General features: G+C 35.6%; 1 protein-coding gene across 9 annotated transcripts in view; it reads left to right on the plus strand.

Annotated features, from left to right (window-relative positions):
- Positions 1 to 12,691, plus strand: part of LOC136847231 (ankyrin repeat domain-containing protein 10-like) — an 85,311-nt gene that overhangs the window by 44,753 nt on the left and 27,867 nt on the right. For 4 of the 9 annotated variants that reach the window (XR_010855673.1, XR_010855674.1, XR_010855672.1 and 1 more), the window contains exon 6: positions 8,549 to 8,795. The exons of 4 other annotated variants lie outside the window; for them this stretch is intronic. Coding sequence is in view for 2 of the 5 variants with exons in the window: in XM_067118740.1 (XP_066974841.1) it covers positions 8,549 to 8,772 (224 nt within the window). In the remaining 3 variants the exon portion in view is untranslated. Of the gene's footprint in view, positions 1 to 8,209; positions 8,274 to 8,548; positions 8,796 to 12,691 lie in introns of those variants that run through there. One more of the 9 variants, XM_067118762.1, reaches the window with a different exon arrangement.

Genomic DNA, 12,691 nt, shown 5'->3' on the forward strand with positions numbered 1-12,691 from the left:
CTTAACATAGCTATTAATAATGGTTTTATGGGGACATGAATTATGTTGCATTTAAAGCGTTATACTGTACATTAAATCAAGATTTCTTATATTGATAGTGTACTGTGGGTAGCTAGTACAGTATTAGATATAAAAAAAAAGATATACTCAGTACACTTTATCATTATCATTATAAACATTACACCAGCTTTTCCCTCTATGGGGTTAGAATTAAAATTAGTTCTCTCACTCTTCTCTGTCTGGCCTTTTTTTGCCTGAACGCCAATCAGGCCTAGGCTTTCATCTATCCCATTTCTCCATGATTTCTTAGGTCTTCATCCTGCTGTTCCCTTATCAACAGGTTTTTTAACTAACTGTTCTTCATCAGCTCTTTTCACATATCATCTTGACAGTTTATGGTTACCTTTTCAGAATCTCCATTTTCCTTGTCAGTACTGTACCCACTTTTCTGATGTATACAGTAGAGTAGTACAGGCCTTGTGCACCCATTGTAAGTCTGCCTTCTCTACTAATGGGACATTTTATCTATCAGTAGTTTAGCTGTCTCTCTTCCCTTCATCTCTTTTTGCATTTTCATCTAAACAGGTCTGTTTAAATTGAGCATCACACCATCAATAAATTTGTTAGTAAAGTAATGAATTTCATATGTTGCATAAGATGCCAGCATGTTTTCAAGCTAGGACCACATTTCAGCCTTAGGAGCAGTTACTTGTATTATTGAGTAGATCTTGGGTGTGAAGACCCTCTTGAGTGTTCATTTGGTATACACATAAACTTCTTATAATATTGAAACTTTTGAGGTGAGTAGTTAAGACAACTGCCGAAATAGGTAAATTAGCGTAGGTTTAAATTTGTATTGTCACAAAGATAATAAAAATGGGTAAAAGTAGTAACCTTGAGTGTTCATTTGGTATATCGATAAGCTGCTCATAATATTGAAACTTTTGGATGAGTAGATAAGACAATTGCAGAAAGAGGTAAATTAGCATAGGCTTAAATTTGTAAGTATTAACACAAAGATAACAAAAATGGATAAAAGAAGTAACCTTGATCTTAATGATTGCAAATAATTTTGATAGGTACTTTATTACTTTTCTATTTTTATTGATTTTATATTTAGAGATGGATATTACAGTATTAGACATCTTCAGGGAACTGAAAGTGTGTTTGTTAGGAAATTTTCCTCATATTTTGTGTTACTGGTGTAAGTAAGGTGAAAATGTTTGATGAAAGTTGCTGGAGATTTGCTGTTATGTAATGATTATGCATAACAAGGAGAAATTTTGAATAATTCCTCCAGCTCATACTCACTACAAGCTTTAATTTTACTAGTAAAGCAAATTACTTCCTGGTCACTGTTTTTGCAAATGAGAACTTTTCTGAGGTAATTTTAAAGGATAAACAAACAGGTTTGGCAGTATTTACAACTATGAAGATCAAATTTTTTCAAAAGGTAGCCAGCGACATATGCATCAGTGTTTTTCACAGCCAGTATCATGAAATATCTCCAGAAATTTATTACTTTAACTGCATTACACTATTATTTGTATTTCTCAAATTTCTCTGCTTAGTAGATTTTGATGCTAGAAAGAGCAATTGTTTAAGATTTCTGTATTTTAAACTTCCTGACTTTGGTGATAAATAAACAAAGCAATGATATTTTACCACTGAGTGATGCATAGTACAGTACATGTGTTTCTCTGACAAGTTTGTCATTTTGTCATCAGGAAATTAGAATATCAAAAGTCACTGATTTCTGATGAATGTCAAAGCGACATTCTCTCTCTCTCTCTCTCTCTCTCTCTCTCTCTCTCTCTCTCTCTCTCTCTCTCTCTCTCTCTCTCTCTCTCTCTCTCTCTCTCTCTGAGAAAGTTTTAAAGTTTTCCATCATTGGTTGAAACAAAAAATGTTGCATAAGATGTTGTCCCTTAACTTGAGGCTGATTAGTCCAGATGGAAATGCCAGGTTATTTGGTTGTAATGTCAGGGAGGCAATATTTTTTGCAATAACCTAGTGATCTAAGCACAGTAGTGGTGGACAAAGCAAATATTTTTTCATTGAATAACCATTAATAGCCCTCTGATTTGCTGTTTGATTTCTAAGTTTATATTACCCTCATACTGGTCATTGCATAAGATGAAGAAATGAAATGGTTTATGTTTAAAAATTCCAGCATGCAGTGTCCAATTTTAGTTTTCTCAGAAAACAATTTTTTTTTTTTTTTTTTTTTTTTTTTTTTTTTATAGAAAGAAGTGTTTTAAAGATACCCTACATCATATACAGTGCTACTCCACTTTTCATGGGGATAGGTTTCAGAACCCACCGTGGAAATGCGAAATCCCCTCTGAAAATGCTTACAACTGCCAAATACCATGTACCCCTTAAACTAAAATGCTTATAACTGCCTATTCTAACAGTTCACTGCCTAATTTAATTAAAAAAAATGAATAAGTGATAATTTTAGAGATATGGCCTATAGAAAAATTTGCAAATTGGTGAAAGTTCCCTTGGAAACATGAAAGATATGTTCCGCAAAAATCCGTGACAAAATGAAGTGCGAAAAAGTGGGGTAGCACTGTATATCAAGTACCTGTAGCAAGATACAAAATTAGAAAGTGACGATGCTAAATACCTTCAACACATTTAAAGACAGAAAATGTATCTTGCCAGCATGACAAGCAGCAAGTTTTACCAAATCCTCACAACTAGTTGTTACACCAATTGGAAAATTTCACAAATTTTGGGAAATGAACCATTCTCTTTGAAGCAGTTTTAGGCCCCAGCTCTTTTGCTTTCTCCATTTTACCTTTCATCTGTTTCCTTTGGAACTTGTCACTTAGTGTCTAGCCTGTTGGCTTTTGTCATTCTCCAGTTTTCATCTCATTTAAGTGAAAATCCTTTGGACCAGCCTTGTAAGTCTAGAAATGTCCCAATTATCTGATTGAACCTCCTAAAAAAATTTGTTTAATTATATACTCAGTGATAATTAGACTTATTTTTCATTACAGTATATATCAGATTCTGTCATGTAACTTCATTATAAAAATAGGTCCATCTGCCTTGCATGAATAACAGTGTTGTACTTTCTTCCACCAACAAAACTGGGAGGAGGTAAAGTCTTTGCCATTGTATGTTTGTGTTAATGCAAAATGTCTTGAATGGTTGTTGATTAATCAAAGTGAATACATTCATTCTGTGACCTGCTGTGTGTCGAAGATTTTACAATTTGTCACTATTGAAATATTCACATTAAAATTTGATTTCCAACTATTATATATGAAACAATAATTTAACACATAGATTTCATAAGCAAATTTAATCATTAGAAAAAAGTATCATGCATTCTTTGATACAGGGTAACATTCACTGCCGTGCCAGAGGTTTGCTCCCTGCTGAGTGCTCTTGTGCTAGGTTGGACAGTTATGAGCTACAAATTTATTCATTAGCTGTCCTGCATTGGTGTTTGCTTGGAGTTACAAACCATTGTCTTACTAGCCTTAATGGTAGATTATCAAAGATATAAAGAAGAAGAAGAAGAGTGCTTGATTTCAGGGGTTTATGAACATCCTTCAAGGAAAAAGGTCAACTTCCACTTCCTCACCTGAATACAGTGAGTTCTGCTGCTGCCTCTCAAGTCTAGAATGAAAGTCCTTTAGAAGGTGTCCTCTCAGTTGCACAGTCACTTAAATTTGTGATCTTCCGTTTCCTTAAGTATGTTTTTTGTATGTGGTTATTAATATTGTATATTTCTTTACTCTCCCCTTCATCCATGAAATAACTATTGTGCATAAATCTTGTTCTGACATACACCGAGAGGATTATTGAGTGATGGTAGGCCCTCACTTGCAGTTAAGGTAGGGGCAGTGCCCTAAGTTTAGGCTTGAGTTCTCCATTACTCATGAATTAGAGCTTTCATATCTCCTTTTGAGATGGTTTGTAAAACATTTTATATGAAGTCTAAAAATCACTGATTTCTATAGGCTGAGAACAGGTAAGATATTGAAATAATGCATTGTCAGATCTTTAGCAACATCAGATGGTTATTTTACAGGTTATTATTTGGTAAAAAATAAATTTCCCCCAAATATAAGTACAGCTTTATTACTATTTGGAAGGATTCTCTCCAAGGGCAGTATTTTTTTAAAACAATTGCCATTTCAGCAACATTAGATTCATGAACAGAAGAGCCTTCTCTATTGTTGTTATCGTATTCTGATCAGTAGGTCAGTGATAAAAAATTACTAAAGGACATCAAGAGATATACTGTTGCTGTTGTACATTTATTACCTCTAATAATTTCAAAACGGACACTAGCAAATATTTACAGAGTATGGAATGAGTAAAATGCAAAGGGGTACAAGTATATATAGTGGGGAAGCAGGTTTGAGGTTATCTTCAGTCTCCAGATGGGCAGCAGAATACTCCTCTTTCATAGCTGTAAAAAAAAAACCGTCTTCAAATTATATTGCAGTTCACTGTCCAGGTATAGGCAGCCCATCCACCAACCAAACCAACTAACCTGTTTTGTTTATCAGCCACTCTGCCTGTTGCTTGACCTGTAGATGTTATTGTTGCTTTGGCTGACACCTCCTATATTTCTTGCTTGAAGGAGCAGCTATCCTCTTTTCTTCAAAACATGATGCAGCAGCAGTTAAGGCAGTTATCTGATGCATCTATCATCACTTTACCACTTCCACTGTAGCCCAGTCCACAACTGCAGCCCAAGCTTTATGATATCCTGCTCCTGGTCCCTAGTTGTTCACTGTCCCCCAGATGAGCAGACACTGGTTATGATCTAGGCTGTGAATAGTCAATTACCTTATAGGATCTAAAAGGAGTGATTTACATCTAGTGATTTTCTTCTTGGCAAGAAGAGTTTCAGCCACTGGTAGCACTTGGAACTGTGTCCAGTGTAGGAGTAGGACTACTATGCTCTCCAACTATAACTTACTATGGTCGGAATTGGAACAGTGATCACAGCCATGACCAGGATGCAGTTGAAGGGACCAGAACTGTGACTGAGGAAAGCAACTCAACTAAGGACATTGCAATGGCCAAGGGGATGATGATGTCTTGGCTGGGCTTCCATTCTTCAGTTAAGGATGATATTCTACCTATTTGGCAGCATTGTTGTGAAGAACTGCAATTAATGATCACTCTGACCTGACATGTTTGGTGTTGGGACTTTGCTAGGCTGAGGCAGGCCAATGTTGAAGAAAGTCTTAACTGTAACTTTACTTTTGCTTGAAGAGTCATCTGTTCATTCTTAATTTTTGATGATTACAATGTAAGTTATCCATTATTGAACCTTCATAAACGTTTGAGTTTGGTATGGTTATGACTTTCAGTCAGCATTCATATTACTTTGAAAGTAAATAAATTGAGTTTGTCATCTTATGATTTTGTTTATTTAGGCTTATGTTTAAGCTTTAGCGATTAAGAAATAGGTGTTATTGTAATGCTGTTAAGATTGATTGTTATTGTTTAGGTTATACTGTATTAGGATTAGTGGGGTCTGCAGATGGTCTGGTTTTATATCAGATTTTCTTTTAACATTAAATAGTAAAGTTTTATGTGAGAAAGGCGCTTTGGGGCTTGGATGTACTTATCTGACCAGGTGGAAGTGTGATTGGGAGAAGCTGACAGCAGACTGAGAGCACTGTGTAGTAATGGATTTGTATGAAAGAAAATTAGTGTTTCAGAAATTATTTGTAATACTGTAGTGGGAAAAGATTCTTTTGCTATTAGACTCAGAACACCTGGTTAACTTTGTTAATGGTGCCAGCAGATCATCATCACATTTTAAAGATCCAGTTTTCCCCTGATGATTGAGTGGGGTTCAGCCCTAAACAATAGCACTCTTTTGCTTATGCAGTAGGTCATTTACACAAGAGAACTAAGACTATGTTGAGTGAAAAAATGGCACTTGAGAGTTTCCTCTTCCTTAGCCTAAGAAAGCTTGGTATGAATCAGAGCCCTACAAGCCTAAAGTCACTACTAAAGGATCATTCTGACAACAGAAGAAAGGACAACAATAGCATCAGCACCCCTTTCAAAGTGGACAAGACGCTCCTACCAGAGAAAAGGGAAGTCAACTTCCAGACTGCATGTTCAAGGAAGGGAGGAGCTGAAGCCCAATAGGATTTGCATGGTTGGGGTTGTCTTCTACAGCATCACGTACAGTGGAAGTCCTCTCCTTGGGGACACAGTATAATTTTCAGTGGGCTAGGGTGGAGATGGTCTCACCTCCCTCCTGTAAAGGAGTTTTTCCCAAAAACCAGACCCCTTTTAAAAAGGGGCCATAGAGAAAGATGGCTCTATATGCCAACACTCCTCAGCATCCCATGAAGCATTCCTTTGAATGAAGGGTGATCCTTGGCCCTTCAAGTTTGAACAAGTATATTGTTTGCATAAATTTTTATATGTACTGTTCTTATTTATTTTATGGGAGCTCAAAAATGAAGGCATTCAACTGGTGTCCTGTGCCACCTAAGAAGAGCGCTGATGAAACCTGGGAGTGGTAGTTGGCAGACTCCAGTCTAAAGGTTTCTTAATAGGAACAAGTCCCACTTTACACCCAGCAGATGTTTTCTGAGGCTGGGACTTTGTTGGGATATTTTTCGTGGCCACTTGTCTCTTCCCAACAGCACTCACACCAGAATAAGGGAGGAATTGAGAAGACTCCTTGCACAGCCCAACTTTTCCAAATGACAATTGGAACAAAGTCTGAGCCTGTTACAGTATGAGTCAGTGATAGATCTATTCCTTAGATTGTGGCTGTAGGATTTAAACAAAGTCTGGTTCTCACATGCCAGGAAAAGGCTTTGCAATCGCCTTCATCTGAGATTGCGGACCTGGAAGGGATCTCTGGCAAACTGGCCAACCTGACCACCCTTCGTATGGGGGATAATAATACAGATGCCTCCTTGACAGGTTGGGGAGGCCTATTCTGGCCAAGACCAGCTATATGAGAATTCTTTGTAATTGGTTGGTTAGTCTTAAGTAGCCCTTAGGACCATGAGAGTGTAATTTCTATGATGACACAGCACTACCAAAAATATGTTTTTCATACATCAAAACCTATTTTTTAAATGTTGCGTTTCAAAAAAATAAATATTTATCTGTTCTGGAGATAGGTGTTTTGCATAATATAGTGGTCAGATGTCTTGTAATACCAGAACTTGAGTTAATTTTTCAGTAAGTTTCTTTTTTCATCATATAAATTAAAACTACAGTAAATATGTAATCTGTGGATTTTATCTTTTGACATTTAACCCATGGAGAGCACAAACAAAAACAATTTTTCCCTCCTAGCATTTGGGCAAATAAAAGCCCATTGCAGATGATGATTCAGAGAGTCAGGACAACTTAAGATATCGCTCATAACCCACAGGTTAAAAGGAAATGGGAAGTTACCCAAGGAGCAGTCACTGGGTTTTGTTCTTGCATTGTTTGACTATGAATTACATTACATACTCGATTTGCTAGAATACTTGTGATTGTTGTTTGGTTTTCTTGTTGCACAGAGGAAGCAAATTTTGGTTTTTGTACATGTCAATTAAAAAAAATACTAACACTAAATTTAAATCTCTTTCTTTGATAGTACTGTATTTTTAGTTTTATACAATTACAGTAGTGCTATTTTTGTTCCTGTCATAATGCAGAGTGGCAAGTTGATCCATCCAAAGCAAATGCCAATTGTTTGTTTTTATATGAACTACAGAATATGTAATTGTATGGTTATATATGAGGACTTTTCCATGATGTGAATGTTGTTTCCAGGTGTAGATACTGGTTTGTGGTGGTTTCTCCATAAATACAGGGAAAATGTTGATGCTAATACTTCTGTTCTTTAGAATGATCTCAAAATGTTTAATGGGTTTGTTATTGTAGTTGTACCTTCATATTGGAGTCTGTGGGTCTTAATGGTACACAGTAATTGACAGCGGGGAAACGTGGTTTACTTACTGCAGTGTTTTTTTTATACAGTTTTATGTCTTTAGGTTATGTATAATATTCTGTAAAAATTGAATGTTATGATGGGAACTGGGAAGAGTCAGCTTTTTTCTGTTTTTTATGAAAGTACAGAAGATTACCGTTGTTGAATTATAGATTTCAAATATTTTGAGATATATAGTGAGTCATTCACAGGTGAATGCCGTATTTCAAGAAATTATCATTCTAAAATAAACCATGTTCTTTATTCAAGAAAAGACAGATTTTGAAGAAGAATTCAGAATAAGACTGACTTTGCTGTGTTTCATCTTTCTGAGGTAAATTGGTATGTTTTGCAATAAATATTCTTAAAATGAAAGGATATGCGTATTTTTGTATATTATGTGCATTATATATATATGTTTGTATAAATATGTATGCATGTGAATGCATATAATGTATGTGTGTATTGCACTGTACCTACACTTATGCATTTCATTTTTTATGTACATATATATACAAATATACATTTGTATGTAAATGTTGATGCACATATAATAAGACTGTGAGTATCTGGACTTCCTGTATTTTTGTTTTTACTTTCTTCCTTCAGACAACACAGTAGAGACGACAGCTTTGTGTCAGGAAGCACTAGAGTGTGCAGCAGTGGTGGTGGATGAGGCTCAGCATGGTACTGATACTACCATGATGGAGACCGCTCACTCTTTTTCAAGCTCTTCTCATGAGCAGTCACACACTTCATGTAGTCAGCCACTCACCCCGAAAAATTCTATGTCTCGTGCACAAGAACAACAGCAGTGGATATGGGTGGTTTAGAAATATTAGGGCTGACCTCTTAAGTAAGTTGTAAATGAAGCTTGCTGCCAATTAACTTGAGTTATTGTTTAAGATGAAACAACTATTTATCAACCAGCATTGAGTTTTATTAGTAGCTTTGCCTAGGTGGATTCACAAGTAGCTGAAGGGGCTGATGGAACTGAGATTCATATTTTGTCTGTAGGTAACTTGCAAGTGTTGTTTTTGCTGGTTAAAAGTCGCACATATTATGAAGACGTGTTAAGGAGCACATTTGATAGACATGTTAGTGCATAGGTAAAATTAGCAGGATTGTACAGAATGTTATATGATTATGGTGTATATTCATTCATTTGCACCATTCTGAGTGCATGCATAGAAGTCAAACATTCAGTGTCATTGGGAGGCATTCAGTTTTTTTTTTTTTTTTAACCAAAGAAAAAACCATGTTAATTATTTGTTGACACTACCACGTCCTGCTGATTAGCATTACCTTTAGATGATCAAATTTTTATAGACCGTAGCTTACCTGCAGAAATGGTCTACTTTTATGGCTACAAAGGAAGGAAATAGCTATGGAAATTCGATCAAATATAAACCTGTAAGGAATATATTTCTTTAGGACCAATGGCATTGCTGTTCAGGTTAGGATAATTTCCTTGAAAACTTTACTGTATTATACTGAATTGTTTGTTTCTGTCTGTGGTAGCAGTATAAGCTTTAATAAGATATTCCTAAAACTTTTGGTTGCACAATATTAATGAAAAATACTCTTTAGATGGTAACAGAATAGGCACAGTATTAGGAAAAGGCTCACCTTACAGAAAGTCAGACTATTAAACTCCCTTGTAGACCTATCTATTAAGGCGTAAGCATACTTGTGATAATTTATTACAGTAGGTTAAGTAAATCGTGAATATTTATTGGATTTCTGTTGCTGACTCTTATTCCATTAGCTTTCATTGTTTTTAGTTGCGTATCATTGACAACTTATTTTGAAATTAGATTTGGCGACTTTCAAGTTTAAGTTAAGACTTATTTTACCTCTTGGACTGCAGTAGATATTGTTGTCATTACATATCTAGATTGGGCTACACTGTGATGAATTTTACAGACATGCAGCAAGGAATGCAGGCAGTGCTTGTATGTATGTTTCATCTGGGAAAGTGTAGGATATCAGATATGATAGCAGAATATTTTCTAGCGGAATAATTTCCATTATTCCAGCTTGTGTATGAATTTGTCACCATTATTGTCAAATAACTGATAACAGCAGAAGTATGATTTATTTAGGTAGAGGATTATTGAAGAGTTGGTGATGAGAATGGATACTTACTTCTCATTTCAAAAGAAAAGAATGAATGAAAATGGGGGAAGCCAAACATTTATGAATTACAGTTGTGACAGGCCATATAAAATTTCAGCACAGCTGTTAATTGTGGAATCTCAGGCAAGTCAATGATCAAAGGTGTCGTATAGAACCATGCAGTGCTATAAAACTTATGTCAGCTCTGTTGTTTTGGCCAACCATGGCACCATTACGCTAATTTTTAAAATGCTTTACCGTTGTTGGGCCACTTTCATTAATAGTGGGATGTGTGTCTTGAACTTGCTGATAAATTGTTGCCAGTGGCTTGATAAGGGTAGTTTTTCTTCTTGCTACATATTACTTATAGTACTGCAACAATTTAAAACTGAATAATGTTTCACAAATACAAACCTCTTACTTATACTTGATGCAAGGAAATGTGCAGTTCATCAGTTTTTAAGTATTTTATATAGGCAAAAAGAATTGAGTTATCTCTGTGAGAATCTCTTTTCTCTATATCTGTTGTGTCATTTGTTGCCTTGGTGACTTGGATCAATTGTTGCAGTAACAATTAAGAGGGACTGAAAGGAGGTTGCTCCAGGTAAAATTTTTGATGTATGGAATATTTATTTTAGGTTAGCATGTTTCCATATGATAAAATTTTTATTTTACTGGTGGTAGTTGATACTTCTCTGTCTTAACTGAAGACTCAGTACAGTATCTACTTATGACTGTCATAAATCTGAAGGCTTGTAAAGACCTGCAAACCCATGATTAACTAGTCGTGTCAGCTTATCAGAGTTTTAGTCTTGTGCACACAGGCCAACCAGTGATTAACCAATTTTGTCACCTTATCAAAGTTCGTGCAATTCACTACCCATGTTAGTGGATATGGGCGTGAGGAGAAGGCTGTATTTAGACAAGATCATTAAACAATACTTGATTCAAGAATTCACATAAGATGTTCATAATTAATGAGAGATCCCATTTCATGTGTTTTTGTTGATGCTCAGGGTAATGCCCTCTCAAAATCCATGGAAAGATTCTTGTGTTCCGGTAAATCTGTTTGGTCCATTTCCTTTCCTGATATTTGATACTTCTGTAAGGTTTAGTTATAAAAAAAATTTTTCTGTTTCCTTCCCCCCCCAAAAAAAAAGAAAAATTCAGTCACTAGAAAAGCAGTAAAGAAAGTTTTAATTTATTTATTTAAAAAACTTAACATAGTCCAATTTATCACTTACATTTTTCTTGTTCGAGGGAATCTTCTGTAATGTGACCTAAACTTATTATAAGGCAAAGTAGCAATTCCCTGGGTTTACCAGGCAGAAGTGAGGGTCAGTCCTGAAAACAGCTCCTTTGTTTTGTCTGCCATGTAACCAACATTATTGCATCCACACCAGGTCAATAGAGCTTGTGAAGTAGAGGTTTCATGAGGGGGAATGGTGGTAAAATAAAGTCTAATCATAAGTCCAGTGTCACTAGCACAAAATGGCAACATCATTATTTTCTTGCCTTAAAACTGTGTGCTTGATGGTTCTCCGCTTGGCTCATAAATGTCCTCTGTGTCACTTTTTTTCCAGGATAGGAAAGTTTCATTGGCACTGAATACTTGCTTTGGTAAATATACTTTTTCCTCCGTGAGTGTTTTGATAGTGTCTGGAAACTGTTTAGCTGTTTCTTGGTGAGCAGAAGCTGTTTTCATGTAATCCACATTTTGCAATCAACCAGCCTTCTACAGGAGAAGTTAGATTGTTGCAATTATGGGTGGATTTGTTGACTTGGTCTGTATTCAGGTAGATCACTGGTTACCCAGTGCCATCCTGATCCCATGATCTTCTCATCTGGTATCTGCTGTAGGATAGAGCAGGGTTTGTCTTTAGGTAGTGGTTAGTCCAAGCCTCATTGATTATGGAATTGTTAAATTCAGACCTGAATTATATTTGGGCGATAGTAAAGGAAGCATAGAAGGTGCCACTTGAAAAAGGGTGTGGGTAAAGTATTGGAGTTAACAGAACACTGTATTAAGTATTCATTGTAATAGATGTTGCAGAAGGTGCTCAACATTTGGGGGTTTAGGTGGAGTTCAGTTCCTAGCATTCCGAGTCACAGTGAAGAGATGGATGGATAAGACAAGTTTTTCATCTTGGTAATATACTGGATTGTCAGGCTAAAATTGTTGCAGTAGGAAGAAAAATTAGAGTAGAAATAGATTGTTCTGGTAAATAAGAGTACAGTCACTACCCTACTTAAGAACAAGTTACATTCTGGACAGCCGTTCATATCTTGAATTGTTCGTAAGTTGGTTTTTGAATATGTAGTGCATAATTTTTGTTGATGTTTACATTCACGAGTTAATCTGGAGTCATAGATTATACTATTTTCACTGCATATATAAATGATGCAGTAATATAAAGAATTGCTTTGGATGCTAGAAAGGTAAAAAAGAAGAAAATAGAATTAAGATTCATGCAATATTCAAAATTTAGTATTTTCTTTACAACTTCATATAACTTTGAAAGTTATGTACTTGGAAAATTTCAGAGGAGCAGCGTCTGACATTGGAAGTTCACAAAAGTAAACAATGCACATCACTTATCTATTGACAGTAATACATAATAAACGTTTCCTATG

This window comes from Macrobrachium rosenbergii, chromosome 2, assembly GCF_040412425.1.
Source record: "Macrobrachium rosenbergii isolate ZJJX-2024 chromosome 2, ASM4041242v1, whole genome shotgun sequence".
Lineage (NCBI taxonomy): Eukaryota > Metazoa > Arthropoda > Malacostraca > Decapoda > Palaemonidae > Macrobrachium > Macrobrachium rosenbergii.